The 18,246-nt window shown below is 43.6% G+C and overlaps 2 protein-coding genes across 4 annotated transcripts in view; both read left to right on the forward strand.

Moving 5' to 3' along the window:
* Window positions 1-145: 145 nt before the first annotated feature.
* Window positions 146-10,874, forward strand: uap1 (UDP-N-acetylglucosamine pyrophosphorylase 1). 2 transcript variants are annotated; one of them, XM_079266938.1, is made up of 11 exons: window positions 146-230; window positions 1,169-1,483; window positions 2,976-3,180; window positions 3,796-3,971; window positions 4,086-4,258; window positions 5,871-6,064; window positions 6,355-6,495; window positions 7,888-8,076; window positions 8,312-8,353; window positions 9,409-9,475; window positions 10,290-10,874. In XM_079266938.1, exons 2-11 carry the CDS (start codon window positions 1,201-1,203, stop codon window positions 10,380-10,382), a joined length of 1,563 nt encoding a protein of 520 aa, XP_079123064.1. In that variant the 5' UTR covers window positions 146-230; window positions 1,169-1,200; the 3' UTR covers window positions 10,383-10,874. The 2 variants fall into 2 exon arrangements, with proteins under 2 accessions (XP_079123064.1, XP_079123065.1); XM_079266939.1 differs by lacking the exon at window positions 8,312-8,353.
* A 1,843-nt stretch (window positions 10,875-12,717) lies between these two features.
* ddr2a (discoidin domain receptor tyrosine kinase 2a) overlaps window positions 12,718-18,246 on the forward strand; it is a 28,398-nt gene continuing 22,869 nt past the window's right edge. For both annotated transcript variants that reach the window (XM_079266682.1, XM_079266683.1), the window contains exon 1: window positions 12,718-12,828. The gene's annotated coding sequence lies outside the window, so the exon portion shown is untranslated. The remainder of the gene's footprint in view (window positions 12,829-18,246) is intronic.

Genomic DNA, 18,246 nt, shown 5'->3' on the forward strand with positions numbered 1-18,246 from the left:
AGAAAACTTAGATTTACAAGACGCACATGAAAGCAGCATCTCTGCTGAGGAGAGGGCTGCTGAGGAGAGGGCTGCTCGCGCGCGCCGCCACTTGTGCCACGTCAAACGTGACGTACCAGGAGGTGTAGTCCGGGTGGGAGGAGTCAAAAAAAAAAAACAGTACAAGAAAAACCACAACGGACTGGCTGGCATTAATGGTCTTAAACTCCAAGAGGAGCACTTGTGAAAAGGTAAGACGAGTTTAATATTACAAGTCATATTATCTTTGATGTATTCTACCTGCTTTGCTAACTGTTAGCTACACAGTTAGCCGGTTAGCTCCTAGTATCTGCTGGCGGCTGTCAACTCGCGTGCTGCACCACCACAATGATACATGCACAGTTTGTATAGAAACAAATCAATAAATAGCACTGCTCAGTAACAGCAGTCTATTTCATTACACCTCGCTAATACGAAATGGCCTCTGCTACGAGCGAAGATGCTTATACCTGCTGTGTTTTACATCCTCTTTAAACCTCTTCACAGAGACTCTTGTGAACATTTATTTTGAAAATATTTGTGAATACCGGTGCTAAAAGTTCCCCTCCTGTAGTGGTGTGATGATTTCCTGGTTTCCAAACAACCAGAGTGAATGGACATCAGCGTGGTAGTTAGTTCAATTAAAGCTTTCCCTTACAGTTCTAGTACAAGATGTAAATGTTCTGCTACGTGATGCACTGCGTGTTCACTGGTTGTTCTAGTTCTACAGTATTTAATAAATACCGAGGTCATTACTCCCCAGAATAACTCCACCCTCCTAAAAGTAGTTTCGACTAACCATCAAACAAAACAAAATTATATTTCTCCTTTAATGACCAGGTGGCAGGTGTGTGACGCCAGTGGGGAATATACCAAATTCCTTTTATGATGACAAATAAGTGTGTTTTTCTTTTTGTTTTATTTCCTGAACACAATCAAATGTAGTCAAACTATATTAGAATCGACCTTAACATATGTAATATCTGTGTAGTTGTACAGTGTTAACTCCTTTTCACATCATTATAACCCCAGAAATGTTATAATATAATAATAATAATGAATATATACATGTACAAATTCCAGAAATATGGCTGAGGACATGACCGTAGTATCCTCTTAAGTAACCACTCTTTTTTTGTTTTTGTTTCAGTGTTTCAGAGTTAATCAGAAGAACTTTTCATCATGGACCCAAACGCCAGCGAACTCGCCAAGAGGTTGGCCGAAGCCGGCCAGTCTCACCTCCTGCAGTTTTGGAAAGAGCTGGACCCCGAGGAGCAGAGCGTCTTGACCCTCGACCTCCAGGGGATGGACTTTCAGGAGATCAACGGGTTCTTCGAGAAGGCCACGGAGACGTCCGGCAGCAGCAAACGGGAGAAGATGGACGCCCGCTTGGAACCGGTGCCCCGGGAGGTCCTGGGGAGTGTGACGAGGGACCGGGAGAGCCTCAAAGACTGGGAGGAAGCAGGTGAGCTCCATCGAAACAGGTCCTGTCCCCAGAAAGGGTTTTCACACAGCTTCTGTCTGAGCACTCAATCTTTACACCTTCGTTGGACCAGTGTACTACATGTTATTAGGAAACAAATGGATTTATTACAATGCAATTACCTGAAAGACTTGCCTAGGAACAACCACGCTAGTACTTTCCAAGGAGAGAAAATATTTCCTGGTGTCAGACTGATAAGCCTAAAGGGGATTAAAACATCACAAGGTAATTCAGATGTTTGATGTTGAGATGGGACAGCAGGCGATCTGGTAACTTGTGTTATTGATATTATCAGATGATAGAGTTCCCACAAAACAAAAGCAACATTTTAAATCAAAACTTTAAAATGAGTATCATCAGAAACTCCCTCTTTGTTTCACCGTGTGGTTGTAGAAACTCACAAACGGTCTCCTGCGTAGATTTGAAATATGAGTAAGTCGGCTTGAGTTGTTCATTATGCTCTTGCGCAATCTCCTCTTTGCAGTGGGGGTCTGAGCATTTAGTGAGGTTCTCCTGGGGGAGGATGACAGGGGGAGGCGGACAGCAGAGAACATCTGGTCCTGATTTGTGTCTGACGTAAATCGAGTTGCTGCTTGACCCTGTTCATGAGGTCACTCTGCTCTGTCAGTACCAAATACCAAATCTGTGTGCAGGGCGTGGCAGTGTGTGTGTGTGTGTGTGTGTTTGTATGTAGGTTTCGGTGGGTAGTCAAAGTCTAGCAGGCTCTCCCAGTTTGCTGGTATGAACCTTGTCTTTTGGCACTTGTAAGAAGAAACAGTATTACATATCAAGTCACGTAGCAGCAGTTTATGTCAGACAGACTGGAACCCTCGTAAACTGAACCACAATAAAGACAATCAAAGTCGTCAGATTCCAGTTTAGGGCTAATTTATTACGTCACCAAAGTCCTGTTGGAGTGGCCATAAAGCGTTGGGCGACAGCTTAATACATTTTATGAATACGTTTTATCAGTGTTGTTTTAGTTAAGGTTGTTGTTATTGATATAAGATGTCCTTACATTAGCAAGAATAATGCACGATGACCCTTATTAGAGATTAGATATTGTGTTGGTGTACTGAGATTGTGCGTCACGTAGCAGCATGTCGGTCCAGATGTGTTTCAATATCGTAAATACATTTGATAGTAGAGCTGCAATTAACGATTGCTTTCGTTGTCAATGAATCTGATGATTATTTTTCATGATAGATCAGTTGTTTGGTCTGTAAAATGGTGAAAAATGTTTTTCCCAAATGTCTTGTTTTGTCCACAACTGAAATATGTTCAGTTTACTGTCACACAGGACTAAAGAAACCAGAAAACATTCACATTTAAGAAGCTCGAAACAGAGAATTTAAACTTTTCTTTCCTTAAAGAATTACTCACAATGATTAACTGATCACTCGCTGCAGCTCTGCTTCATAGGACCAATATTCTCTCTACTATTTATGACAAACTGTGCTCTGTGCTCCGTCAGGTCTACGCTGCATCTCTCAGAGTAAAGTGGCGGTCCTGCTGCTGGCTGGGGGCCAGGGAACCAGACTGGGGGTCTCTTACCCTAAAGGCATGTACGACGTGGGGCTGCCGTCCCACAAAACCCTCTTTCAGATCCAGGCCGAACGCATTTTCAAACTTCAACAGCTGGCTGAGCAGAAGCACAAAATCAAGTGCTGTCTTCCCTGGTAAGACGTCGCGTTGTGCTTCGGGGGGAGATGACTGAGGCTTTTTAGTTCGTGTGCCTGTCGGCTGAATTGCTGCTTTATTTGAAGAAGAACAAAAAAAGGGATTTAAGCAACCAAGTCTTTCTGTTCATTATTAGAGCTGCCACCATCTGCCCCAGTTGTGTTTGCATGATGATTAACTTGAATCACTGCCTCAAAAGGAAAATGACTGGAAAAGGATTATCTCCCCGTGGAGCAGATCAAAGGACAGTTTGAAAGTTTGAGAGATGGAGATAACAGGAGGGCAGTGGAGTGCATGAAGTCAGCTGACATCGTAGTTAGGGTTTAACGGTCACAAATGGCACCATGACGTCCTCCTCAGCACCAGGTTCTGTAGAGAAGTTGTTACAGTTTTACTGGCCGTCATATAATTAAACTTTATACGTCTCTGGCTTGGTGACAGCAGATTTGTTGTAAGTTTCATTTTTGTGAACGGATACTGACATTTCCTGCAGCATTTAAAGTTTATCTATCCTAAGCATGCGTCCTCCAATCCCTCAGCTACCCATTTCACACTTTTATAAGTTATTTAAAATAGAGAGGAATACAAGTAAACAACCTCTGTGTTGCCTTCAGGTACATCATGACCAGCGGCAGGACAATGCAGTCCACCAAGGACTACTTCTCCCGACATAGTTATTTTGGCTTGGACAAGAACAACATCATCTTCTTCCAGCAGGGCATGCTACCAGCCATGGACTACAGCGGCAAGATCATCCTGGAGAACAAAGGGAAGCTCTCCATGGCCCCTGGTAAGCCGGCTCAGGATTTGCGACCTCTGGCGTGAATTCACAGCTGTGTGTTTATTATTTGCCACGTTGAGGTTGCGTGTTGTAAAACGAGTGGCCCCTGTGTCTGTATTTCAGATGGGAACGGGGGTCTTTACCGAGCTCTGAGGAACCAGGGCATCATGGACGACATGGAGCGGAGAGGGGTTGAATTCATCCATGTGTACTGTGTAGATAACATCCTGGTCAAAGTGGCGGACCCCTCCTTTGTTGGTTTCTGTGTGAAGAAGGGAGCAGACTGTGGAGCTAAGGTGGGTCGGGTCACACCTTCCCGTCTTCTTTACTGCGTGAGGCAGTTTTTGTGATGATAATGGTCTTTAGTTTAGTTCTACTTAGTTATAAGAACTCATTCTTACATACCAGATGCTACATTTTAAGAGGATAGAGATTAACAAAGGCTGACGCAGCAGCAGGTTATCAGCTCATATATTCCTGTCATAAAGGGACAATGATCCCTCAATATTGTTCACCTGCAACACTGATAAGCTCAGTTACCTTTCACCAGACCAGGAAGTAACAGTAATATTGTACGGATGCACGCACACTGATTATAACGGATCAAATAAAAAGAAACACCCGTATTAGTTGTACAAATATTGATATTTAATAAGTCTGCAAGTGAACAAACTGTCAGCAGTGACGCCATAAAGTCTGATCAGTCAGTCTAGTTTTTTAAATTTTATTCCAGGGGTTCCTAAAGTTGCACAGATGTCGAGTGTGTGTCTTGAATTAAAAGTGATGGTCAGTTTGCTGTAACAACAGTTTAACTGCCCTTCTCTGGACTGCTGCGCCTTCCGCAACTCACCACCGGGTGGCGACATTGTCCACTTTTGTCTCCTCGTCTTCTTGAGCAATAAATTCATGACGGCTTTCTAGGAAATGTGAGGGTTGAGCCCAGCGCCTTGCTTAATAAACTTTCATCATGGTAGCATGAGAGTGATGAAAAGAAAGCAGATCTTTTTTTCCCTTTGGCTGGAGGGAACTTTAATTGTGGGAAGGAAAAAAGCTTTTCAGAGTACAACGGTTCAATTGGAAACTTTTTCTTTCTCCACTAGTGAATAAACCATATTTATGATTTCATGCTTAATTATAACTTTTACAGTCAACACACTGCACATGGAATAAATAGTTGTGATGCACCTCACAGAGCAGGTCCATCTTTTTGAGATACGTTTGAGTCTTGTGCTTTGTTTTTACAGTGACTTGTACTCTCTGACGCATTTAATTAATCAAGAAAAGGCACGTTATTAGCAGGGAAATATATCTATATATGTTTTTCATACGGTGTGTATTTCCCAGTTAACACATAATAGATTTAAATACTGAACTTCTGGAACTTCAGATCGTCCTGTTTGACATTATGAGCTGTGCGGTGGAGCAGAGATGGAAGGATCAGATCAGAGCAGCGTCCCACCCTCCCGTCATAAATTACTGAGCTCCACTACCGTTTATGTGGCTTCACCCCCCCCCCCCCCCCCCTCCTCCCCCCGTTCACCAACCCCCTCATCAGGACTCCACTCTGTCATTAGCAACCAGCAGACCTGCAGCTTTCTGGGACTGTGTTCCAGATATGTGGAGCAGAAAAACTGAACGCTGCTTCTCCATGTTTAGTTCTGACTCTGGGAACAGAAAGTGGACCGGTCCCAGACGACCTGAGGGGTCGGGATGGTTCATAAAGTAGCAGCAGATCAGAGATGTATTTTTTGGCCCTGAACCATTCAGTGCTAAACCAAGACTGTCTGAGCATTTGATTCATTGATATTTGTCAGGTTTAAACGAGAACTTCAACAAAAAAATATCAAAAAGTGCTTTTGAAGATTATTACCGACCCTGTAATAAATCATTTTGCGTCATCGTTTCTAGGTGGTGGAGAAAACCAACCCGACGGAGGCGGTGGGTGTGGTCTGCAAGGTGGACGGGCGTTATCAGGTGGTGGAGTACAGCGAGATCACTCTGGCGACCGCTGAGAAGCGCAGCGCTGACGGACGACTGATGTTCAACGCCGGAAACGTGGCCAATCACTTCTTCAGCTTCTCCTTCCTCAGAGACATCGTACAGTAAGACACAACACGCCTGTGCCACCTTTTTATGGCGTTCATGCAGTTTGTGCTCCGTTCTGTCAATATTAGTTTTTTAAATAGTAGTTTCATGCCAATATTATTATTATTATTTTATCTATTATGACCATGATTATTAGCAGTATTTTGTTATGATTACTGTGATTATGGTAATGATGATGATTTGTATTGTTATTATCACCACCATTATTATTGTTGTTGTTGTTATTATTATTATTATTAGTAAAAGTGCTGCAATGAATCAGCTTCATTCTCTGATTGTACATCAGGAAGTACGAGCCAGAGCTGCAGCACCATGTGGCCCAGAAGAAGATCCCATACGTGGGTACGGAGGGTCAACTAATCAAACCAGACAAACCAAACGGGATTAAAATGGAAAAGTTCGTCTTTGACATCTTCCAGTTCGCCAAGTGAGTTACAGTGTGTGTGTGTGTGTGTGTGTTTTTCACAGAGAGTGTGACGGCATCAGCAGGCAGCCTCTCGCCTCAAACTAAAAGGCCTTAAAGTCCTGAGACGACAATGAATATCTTATGCTCCCTTTGAGGTGGCTGGATTGCATATGTTCTCCTGGCAGGCCTCCGGGTCTCTGGGTTTGACTGGTCCTCGATCGGTCCCTACATGCATGCACCGACCCCCTTCTTTTTCCAGTCCCGATCCCTATCCACCAGCCCCAGTCCTGCCTTTACTCCGTGGTCTGATCCAGCAGACTGAGCCTGAGCCAAGCTCCAAGTTCCACCTCCTCCAGTGTGTTGCATGACATCAGCTTTGAGTCTTTGAACCACTAATAGAACTATACTAATGAAAGGATTCCCGTAATGGTGGACTGATGGAAAAACACGTCCGGCTTCCTTCGAGGTTTATTCCTTGTATTTCAAAGTAAAAGAGGATGAGAAATGGTTTTCTGTGTCGCTGAGGAGACGGATCACAGTTGTGCCCGGACTGGCAGACCGGCAGCTTTAGAAGAATCCAGATGGGCTGACTCACGTTGCAACAAGTTCTGCTTTCTTTTTCGGGTCTTTGTCAGTACAGAGGATCTCATAGTGTCTGGCCGTATGTGCTGTATATTATGTATGGCTGCTGTTCACCTGCCAAGTGTTGAAAAAGTCAATAATAATGCTAATTAAATCTGCTTCTGTGCTATTTAATCATATTAGTTTGGATCCAGCTCCCAACAACAGCGCTGGTCCGTGAGGTGATTTTGGCGTCGTGGCCACGCTTGATCACATGAAGCACACTGGCCCACTTTCTGTTCCCAACACACAATCATTACAAAAAGAACAGCTGTAAATCAATGGACACGGTTCTTAAATCATCCATTTCTTAGTCATTTCCTGCACATTTACTCATCGTTTCAGCTTAAAACGGGACTGAACAATTTAGAAAAGATGAGTCAAATTGCGATATATGATATTCGAGGAAACGATGAGGGAATGAATGTTGACATCATTATTCTCATTTTCTTTGAAAACCATATTAAAAAGATTATGGAGTGATTTTTGAAGGGCTCTGTACCGAACAAAGATGTTTTCTTAAGTCTACACCGGGACAGACAATATTTTATTTAGATTGAAATGGTATTTTGACACACATTATGTCTGTGAAGGTAAATGCAGGACAACCACCGCTCCACCGGCTTTATCTTAAATAACGTGCTGGAAGTATCAAAAGGCTAAATAGATGTCACACTTCACATTTTGTCTTTAAAAAGAATTGCAGTATTTTGGTAAAATCCTGCGTGTCCTCTCTCCGCTGCGTTTGCCTGTGTGATGATGTGCCGCCGTGTGTGTGTGTGTGTCCAACAGGACGTTTGTTGTGTACGAGGTGCTGCGGGAGGACGAGTTCTCCCCGCTGAAGAACGCCGACAGCCAGGACGCAAAGGACACGCCCACCACAGCCAGACACGCCCTCATGTCCCTCCACCACCGCTGGGTGCTGAACGCCGGGGGCCACTTTATCGACGAGAACGGCAGACAGGTGCCCGCCATACCCAGGTGACCACAGACAGCCTGCTGAAAACACAGCAGCATGCATGTCACTTTAAGACACACGCACATCTTCGTGGTCACTTCCACCTTCCCAACACTCCCCACACTTTGTGTACAAACATTGGCTTTTTTGTTTGTTTGTTTGTGTTACAGCCATAATATTCTTTTAGCCTCACACTCTCATTTCCCCTTCCCTCTCATGTTTGGTCTTGCTCCTGTGTGTCCCGTGAAATGTTTCCAGAGACGGAGCAGCAGGCCGTTTCACAGATGATGGCAACAGAAAGTAATTATTATCCCCCTGCAGTACTGAGTGCATGGTGATGGGGTTCTGGCTTTCTTTCCTCGCTCGCTCAGACGTGTTAACACGATATAACATTACTTCTGGTCCCCTTTCCTTCATTACCACTGAGGAGAGGACTCTGCGTGGACGCACGCCAGGCGGCAGCCATTTTTGTTCTTGTCTCTTTAGAGCCAGTTGTGATGAAGGAAATGACAGCGAGGATCAGTTCGGACGACTGAAAAACACAGTGCTCCTAGCGTCCTGGTCAGATGATGTACATGTCATAATGACCTGCTGACGGATCGTTTTGCCCGTCAGAACATTGCTACTAATACGCATAATGTGTTGCATGCTGGGTAATGGGCACCGTTCTGGCAAACAGTGGCAACTCCGCAGTAGATGATGAAGCTGTTGATTTGTGTGCAAACTCGTGACGACAAGCCCAGCCGTTCATCGCTTGCTCGTCAGCCTTTGAGTTTAAATCCACCTGCTTTTTTTCTTTTTGTTTTCAAGACATAATAATGAATGAGCATGTGCTTCAGTAACATTCATGGCAGCGATGAATGTTATTCTGGCTCTTACAGGTTGTGCTTTTTCCTCAATCGTTCAGCTTTTCCTTTCCTTATTCTAATGATACAGGGCAGCTGCTCAGAAAAACATCTGGAGCACCTGATGATTAGTGATCGCTGTCTGTAATGATTATCTAGAAATAAACATGTTGAGTGACGGCAATGTGGAGGCAAGTTTACCCCTGTTTTCTTTTTGGAAGCACTGGCAGGAGATGCAACCACATTACCTGTCATTCCTCTGTTTTCTTCTGGAGGAAGTCTGTTACGGGTCATGGGGGCTAATCACTGGTCATGTTTGGGAATGATGAAGCTCTAATCCTCTGCCTTTTCAACTCTAATCACAAGCCGGCCGCAGTAGGAGAACAGCTGTGTCAAGGATGTACAGCTGCTTCTCTCAACTACCCTCCCGCCGCCCTTCTCGTGAGACAATCACTCATTCCGTTTCATTTTGTCTTCTTCTTCTTCTGATTCGTTCCTTTCCCTACGCAGCCTGAAGGACGGAACAGACCTGCCAATCAAATGTGAGATCTCCCCGCTGGTGTCCTACGGGGGAGAGGTAAGGAGGGCGAGGCCGAAATGGGAACTCCAGATGTTGTTCTGCTTCTGCTGTCGACCTGAAATTATTTGTACAACCACTAACAATGAGCCTCATTCACCAAATTTCATAAAAATTTGTTCGAGAGAAAGGTCGTAAGAAAAGTCTACGTCAGATCCATGACGCGTTGAACGTTAATGTTCGCACCTGTGTTCTTTATAATGATGAATCCCACTGACCTCGTAAATTGAAAGCCAGTCGATCCAATTTAGCTACAAAAAGCTCCGCCAATCCACATAAAAGTGCACGAGACAGCAGGGCCGCGTGCACACACAGAAATCTAAAGGGTGCGTTCCAATACCCACACTACCGTCCTATTTAGTATGCCAGATAAAAATAATATGTCAAATGCAGTATGCTAAAAACACCAGGATGTTCTACGGCATCTGGCCTCATTTTACTTTTCTGACTATTCTGACCCACAATCCTTTGCGTCACATCGACTGAGCCTCCGACAGATAAAACACGAATGCATGGACGCTGGTACGCGTCACTGTGTTCAGAGAAGGGTGCACTACTAATGCATTTAAAAAAAAAAAAGGTTAGATCTCTAATGTGTGTAAAATAATGATTCAAATGGTAATGAGTGATAAAATATTATTGTGATTTATATCCTATGATGTTATACAACTGTAGAACAATAACCATTGGTTTAGCACTCAAATGTGCGTAGGTTTGCTCTTAAGTGTGTGTAGAACAATTCCCAAATAAAAGAAGTCATTTCTCCTTAAGAACGGTCGGCGAATGTCCTGATGGTGTCGTTTACTCCTTCCAGGGCCTCGAGGAGCTGGTGAAGGGACGAGAGTTTCATGCAACCCTGATGATCGATGGGAACGGAGTCCACGAGCTGGTGAAGAACGGAGTGTAGACGACGAAGGCGAGAGAGACGAGGGTGAACTGGGGTTGACAACCTCCCGTTTGCCTCAACGTTTTGCTGGGGAGAAACTGTGATGTCATCACTGTGCAATAATAACAAATGTCGCGTCCAGGTGTTCCTGAAAGAGGCCGCCCTCTCCAAAATGAATGAACGAGCCGGATGAACTCTACTTTTCAGCGCCATGTGTTGTTTTTTTTTCCTCTGCTTGGTATGTTGACGTCATACCTGGTTCATGTTTGTCTTGAAGAGCACTTGAACACAGCATGAGATGAAGGATGAAATCCCTGTCACACCGGCTGGATGAAGCAGTCTTCAGGTGCATCTATTTATTTTGCTGATGAGACTTATTTTTATATGTACTGATAGATGCTCAATAGGTGGAAACGACCATCTAATCATTTTACCTGGTGATTTTTATATACGCCGTAGGACTGAGATGATCAGAAAGATGTTTCTTACTAGCATGTAATCAAGGTACATGGTACGGGCTGTGGGGGGGGGGGGGGGTATTTATAATATCTGATTATTTTATGCTTGTAATCATGTAATCATTGAAGGTGAGATATTATTCAGCTTTAATAGATACTATGATTTCTTTATTAAAGAAATTTCCTATTTGGAAAACCAGCTGAATGTGTTGTCTCTTTTTCTGTGTGTGTGTGTGTGTGTGTGTGTGTGTGTGTGTGTGTGTGTGTGTGTGTGTGTGTGTGTGTGTGTGTGTGTGTGTGTGTGTGTGTGTGTGTGTGTGTGTGTGTGTGTGTGTGTGTGTGTGTGTGTGTGAGACACACACCTGTGCACATACAGACTACATATTTGCTTTATGGTCTCTTAAAAGCATTTTCATCAGAAACAAGTATCGGCATGTTTTCTGACGACTCAGCGCTCGACATGTCAGTGTGTGAGTTTAACTGGTCTGTGTCTGCAGGCTGTGTTTCATGCATTATAGCTCCTGGTGTCTTGAATCAGTTTCCAGCACATGGTTTCTGTTTAAGATGGGCCAGAGCATGCAACGCTGCTGCAGCTATTCAGGAAATATTCTCTGTGGCTCCTTTCTGACTCATTTTTCTTTCTGACTCTCCAGCTCTGTAACTGCATTATGATGTGAAATAACTGCAGTGTGGAAAAACACTTACTTTGACGGCGTCCTAGTCTGCATGTCGATCTTTGTGCATATTTAATGTACAGAAACTAGTGAAAGTTGTACTGCAGAGATCTTCTGCTCCATTGTGTTCAGCAGTCACTGTGAAGCCCTATTTTGGCACAGCTGTGCTTTCAGCTAAATGCTAACAGTGAAGCTAACATGCTGATGTCTAGCAGGCTCAATGTTGTACCGTGTTCACCATCTTAGTGCTAGCATGCTTTAGCATGATGTTGGCATGACCCACACAGTGCAGCTTTTGCAGGGATGATGTACTTTTGTAGACCTTGAAGTTAGCGTCTCTCTGGTTCCCTCGACAAAAAGCAGACACACATTTCTTTTCCACTGGATTTTGTACGTCATGAAAGACAGACGGTCACAGTATCTTTAAATGAAACCTTCAAGCTCCCAAATAACCGTTTAATTTCTGTATTCCGGTAAAAATGGTTCAGGCCACATCCGCAGCACTTTCTGGCGTAGAAGAGAACCTCTCTCTGACACCTGACTCATGCTTTTCATGGATCTGGTTTGACAATCAAGGCTGTGACAAACTGCAGCGCTAAAGTACCGGATTAGTTTTAGGGCCAGGCAGGGAAGTAAATGAGAGGAGGAAGATTTTTACCTTGGCTTTGACTAACCCCAACACTAAAGTTTAAATTTTAAACGTCAAACTTTTCAGAATGAATCAAACTACTAACTAAACCATCTTCCTCCTCTCATTGTTTTCCTTTTGCCCGGCCCTAAGACTCTCCCGTATAGAGTTTACAGAATGTTTTAACAATAAAGTCATGCATTTACAACATTCTAAACTAAAAACGCATGCTTGATTAATAGGAAAATGTAACTCCATAACACCTTTAAGTTCTCTAAATCTGTGATAAACATGATGAGCTGAGAGGACGGCAGCACAGCCGTCACCTTGAGTCATGGTTGTTTCAGCCTCTAGCTGTCAAAAGAAAGGCTCCTTTCAGGAGGAAGAAAGCTTTCTGATTTCAGCGTTGGATTCGGCCTTAATTGAAACCTTATGTGTGGCATGTGGAATTCTGGGACTTTGGTGCTCTCCCAAGAATCCACAGAATGTGGAGTTTTTTTTTCTTCTTCTGCCTCCCCCTCTCTCCCTCTCTCTCTCTCCCTCTCCCTCTCCCTCTCTTTTTTTCCTATGAGCAGGGTGTCTTACATCAGCCCAGGGAGCATCTGACGGACTGAGAGAGTGAGAGAGAGAGAAGAGCTCGAGTTGTAACTGGAATAATCTAAAAAAAACATCTCTGAACAAATGGTCTGAAAGGACACATCTTCAAAGTAAGTCATCGTTTTCACCATAACTCTTTCCAGCTTTTACATCATCGTTTGGACTGTAAAGTTCGGGACTTTAAACTCTGACAACCTTCTGTCAAAGCCCACGAGAGAGCCTTAAAGTTCCCTCGGAGTATTTCATAGAGGGAGATTCAGCTGCGTGTTTAAACTCTGTGTACCTTTTGTGTTGAAGTCTATGGCTGCTGTTTGCATGGCAGACTAGATGAGTGGACAGCAGAGCAGAGCGATGCCAGATTCAAACTGCTCTCTGCTCTGCTGCAGATCCAGCTGTTTCAAACTGGAGCCATGATGGTTGGATGTGATTCAGGCCCATTCCTTTGTTCAAACACCTTTCCACTTCAAAATATAATCAGGAATGAGGAAAGAAATATGAATGAAGAAAGTTTCTCCTTCTAAATCTCATCAAAAGTTAACGGAAGCTTATTGCTGCAAACTTTAAAGAAACATCTTTTTATTCTCTGGATGCATGAAATTCAGCACATTCCTCAATTAATTCAAATAACAGACAAGTTTAAGTATTTAAGTGTAATTCTGTCTGGAAGTTGGAGAATTTACTGCATCACACAAATCAAGCTTCTTTTTTACAAGCGACAGACGAAGTGTAACTGACGTTAAAATGATGATTTGAATGCCTTGCAACAAGCTCCCACACATTTTTTTGTTTGCTTTATTGTGGCGGGGTATTCGGGACTTGTGTTTTGGAAAACTTACTCATTTATTGTTCGCTGTGGTCAGCTGATGAAATGTCGAAGACTCAAGTTACAGCCCTGAAAAAGATTTCCTGCAGTGCATGTCCTGCTTTTGTGTCGTGGAGGTAGTGTGTGTGTGTGTGTGTGTGTGTGTGTTTCCTATAGTGTAGGTGTTACGTAGGTGGTGTGTAGGTGTCCTCCTGTGGTATGTGAGCGATGGATGTTCAACACAGAGGCCTCTTTTCTACCTCGTTGAAGTTATTTGGTAACTCAACTCGACACCGAAGAGTGAAGAATACGAATGAGCTCAGAGCTCTGACATTTATCAGACTCGGGAGAGGCGGCGCCGATCAATGGAGTAATTGTTAAAGAGAGGTCAAGGTAATCCTGAGGTCAGGTGTGTGTGTGTGAGTGTGTGTGTGTGTGTGCGTGTGTGTGTGACATCACAGTAATTGGACAGGTTTATGTCTGCTCTTTGTTTTTGTTTGTGTTGTTGTAATTGCTGATTAGTCAATTGATGGGAAATTAATACATTTTCACATGAATTGTTTGTCATTTAACACTTGTTTCCAGCCGCTCCAGTAAGATTATTTTCCCAATTTTACATAATTGTAATCAAATACAAATGTTTATTTGTGATAGAGTATCCGGGCGTGTATTTTTTCTTTGTGGTTGCGTGCTCTCTGGGCTTTGATGCGTAAATAGGAAACCATCTTCAACAGGGTAAATAAGCTCTTTGTCACGGGAAGATGGAGGAGTTATTGCTTCTGACAGGGACATATGTGAAATGCCTGTGGTGGATCACGTACTAACAGTCAGTGTTGTCCAGACAGTTGGAAAGCAGAGAGGGAGACGACATTCGAGGGGGATCTGATCCCACGCCATCGCTCCATTATCTGGCTGTAACTTGATATTTGATGCACACACATACACACATACAGCACACAGAGGGACCACGTTCAGAGTGCGTTATCACTGCATCTCTCTGACATGTCCTTTCAATTAGCGACCCTTCCCTGCCACAGTTTGGAGGCTGCCTGACATCCCCACGTAAAGGCCTTAATCACACACACACCACAGCAGAGGCTGTAATTTCAGCCCCACATTCACAACACAGCGCCCGGTGCTTTCTTCGCTCAGCTGTAACTGAACGCAGACGTTCTTTGATTGGAAGTGTTTTTCGAAATCAATGCCTCTGGCAAGAGAAAACCAGCTGCACGCTCGCTAGCTGAGGTGCATGCTGTAATTTGGTATAAATAGCGGCGTTTCAGGGAACATCATCCCTTAATTACTGAGCTGTTGACTTTGTATCCCGCACGTGCTTGAACTTCCACCCTGCCCAAACCGGCACCCCACTCATCGCCGTCATTTGAGGGGGATTAGGTTACTCGCGTACAGCTTAAAGCAGACTGCATTGGTCCCTCTTATGTCTGAGCTTGAAATACTTTTTTTTGTTTTTGACTTAAATATGCAAATGAGCAATTATCTATCGTTAACTTTTGGTGAATTTAGGACGCATAGAAAATATAGTAAAGTAAACACCTCAATGTGTATTTTGGTTGTTTTCTGTGCACTGGTCTGACAGAAGTCTGCTCTGATTGGCTTGCGAGATAAATATGGCTCACCTTTGCAAAGGTGAGTGGTATTTTCGAATGAGCCTGCATGTGACATTGTGATTGGCTTGTTGAATCACATGTTTTCTGATCTACACAGACCACAAAAAAAAAGCTGACTGGGTTGTCTTCGAAAAGTGAGTTTTTCATGATATGTCTCCTTTAATATGAGGTTGCTGCTTTGATCCAGAGAAGGCCGTTCGAATCACAGAAACCAAATAATTGTAGAGAAGCTGGAAGATGGATGCACGTACACATTAACACACAGTACTCCTCCTCAGTGTTTGCACATGTGGCCTCCGTCATTCTCTCTTTCTCCTGTTTACAAGTGGCAGTCTCTTTTTGTTTTTCTGTTTGTCTCTCCACCTCGCCGTCTCTCTGTTCTCCATCCCCCCCTGTCCTCCATAATTACAGGCTGTTGGGGTTAAGATCTGAGACAATATTTCAACATCTAAAGGACCTCAGGACGTGCTGCAGACTGCCACTGTCACACAAATGACATGCTACTGCTGACCTATCAGGCTTGATATGCACAACATTTTCGGGGGAATTTTTGCCTTTTATTTGACAGAGTAGAGACACAGACAGACAGGAAATGGAGGCAGCGATAGGCGTATGAGATGCAACAAAGGACCCAAGGTTGGAATGAAACCCAGGATGTTGCTGAAATGTGGTTTGCCAGTGGGGCGCGCTCACATGCACTAACAGGCAGATGCGAGGGAGAGCGACTTCATTCTCTGCTTCCCTGAAGGCAAATAGTTATTTGCTGCTATATTAACGCTATATCCCATCCAGAACCTTTAAGTATAAGACACTTTTGCTACTTTCACCTCAACTATTGTACTTTTTACTGCACTCCTCCACATTTATCTGTCAGCTAGGATTAAAAGCACATCATAAACAATGCATTTTAAAATGCTAAACCATTGCTTTCCAACTTTTTTTGGCTCGTGACTAGCAATAAAGAAAAGCAATGACTGGCTGGGGTCCATCTGTTTTATCTGTATATATACCGAATATGCTTTTCCCCTCTAAACTTCTCTGATAGCTTCATTTCAATAACTGTTAAAACTATACAATAGTCACAAAAAAGAAAATATATCCAAAATCTGAACACAAATTTGTGTAGCAGGACTGTTTTTCTTCTTCTTTCCTGCTTCATTATTCATCTCACGACCCCTCAGATTTATATTCTGACCTTTTAGAGGGGGTCTGACCCTTAGTTTGTGAACCACTGGACAAAAATACAAACTAGCTGCACCTCACCCACAGTAAAATACAACTTACAAATACTTTAAACACATTTACTAATAATACATTGTAATGCAGAATACAGCAGAAAGCGATACGATCTTGTCCTGAACAACAGTAGCTCCTTCACTTCGATAAAGTGGTGAGCATATTGCAGGTATTTGTTCATAATATGCGTCGTTTAAGAATAGCGGTGCACTTTACTATTCACTCAGAATCTTGAGTACAAATGAATGCTTTTGATTCAAGCAGCGTCCAGAGGACGGACCTCTGATTTAACGGGGAAATGGAAAAAAAGGAGCTTCTTGGCGTAGACTGGTGTAGCTGTAAAGTTCAGGGTCTGGATATTCAATCAAAATGGATTTCCAGTCAAAGATTTTAGGCTACTCTTCTTACATAACAAACACGGCCCTTCGTCATTGCTCGATATTCACAACGAACGGTTACGAGTCGATGCTGAAATATAGCCAGATAAAAAAAACACAGCCTCTCCTGCAGATTGTCACTTTCTTTCTCCCTTGTGGCCACTAAGCATCAGTTGGTAGCCTTCACGAGTACCTGCACACTGGTGTGAACAGTTCATGTCCTGCAATTATAGGCCCCGAATGGCACCGCCAGTGAGGAGCTGCAGCAGCGGTGCTCCTGCCTCAGTAGTGAGTCTAACCTCAACAAAAGCAACTACGCCGTGAAAGACAAACCTCAAACTTTTACCTCTGCTTCATTACAGGATTCACCAGATGGATTTAAAGCGCTGCAGCCCAGCCGGAGAAGAAGTAGTTTCATGTTGCTGTAAAACTATTGCTGACACAGCAGTCTTGTTTTTAGCCACTCTATCATGGAGCTACACTATAAATGTGCCTTGTATATCATTACATGTGCATATGTGGTTCAAGATATCCTACAATTAAGCATGTAGACCGGAACACTTCTCAGCAGGTGTCACATCTTACTGACACAATAGAGGATTGTTTTTCTGTCCGCTTTTCTCTTGCAGTCATGATCATTTAATTACATATATGTGTGTGTGCGTGTGTGTGTGTGCGTGCGCCTCCCTCTCCGATTTTACTGCGGTGTGTTTACATGGCTCCACCTGGGACTGATTGGGAACCGTGATTCAGATTTCATGCTTTCCCATAAAAATTGAATATCTGTGTTACGGCCTTCAGGGAGGAACAAGAGGATGTAATAGAAAGCACATGTGGATGGTTACTGTGTGCCGCATACAGGCACACTGTGCAGCAATCAGGCCCAGCACCAAAAGTGCACGTAAACACACACACCGTTATATATACTGTATGTGCAGTTTATAGCACGATGTCTGGCTTTATCCGTAGGTCTGAACTGAGAGACATTTGTTGTTGATATAATTTAACTTTGTGTAAATAAGAACCTGCCATGTATTTAGCAGCTCGTACAGCCCGAATGTTTGCCATCATTTATTGGTTATTTAACTGGGGCAATATATTTTTTCCGTAATTTTTGGGCCCCAAGTTTCCCCATCTGCAACTCAACCGGGGATGTTGTGGTTGTACGGCATGGGGCTTTACCACCAGGCCCCCCGGGACGCCCCCCACGCAATAAATTCATGGCACCTAAGCGCTAAGACTCGTGTGTTTGGTTTTCAGCGGAAACTGGAAATAGACGTTCACGTTTGTGCACGGCAAAGCCAACAAATGGATTGTTATTCGCATAATACGAGATCGGGAGCATTTCTTTTGCCTCTCAACATGGCGACGCAGCTTGCAGCTAACAGCGCTAACAGTGTTACCCGAGTAGGAAGCGGAGGGAGGGCGCTTCGCTTCTGCAACGACGCTGTTGGTTGGATGAGTGCAGTGCAGTGCGGCGGCACT

Source organism: Melanostigma gelatinosum (assembly GCF_949748355.1).
Source record: "Melanostigma gelatinosum genome assembly, chromosome: 4".
NCBI lineage: Eukaryota > Metazoa > Chordata > Actinopteri > Perciformes > Zoarcidae > Melanostigma > Melanostigma gelatinosum.

Coding starts and splice junctions, on each gene's coding strand:
- uap1 (XM_079266938.1), top strand. CDS start 1,201: ATGGACCCAAACGCCAGCGAACTCGCCAAGAGGTTGGCCGAAGCCGGC. Junction 6,496..7,887: donor GACATCTTCCAGTTCGCCAA/GTGAGTTACAGT, acceptor TGTGTCCAACAG/GACGTTTGTTGTGTACGAGG. Junction 9,476..10,289: donor TGGTGTCCTACGGGGGAGAG/GTAAGGAGGGCG, acceptor TACTCCTTCCAG/GGCCTCGAGGAGCTGGTGAA.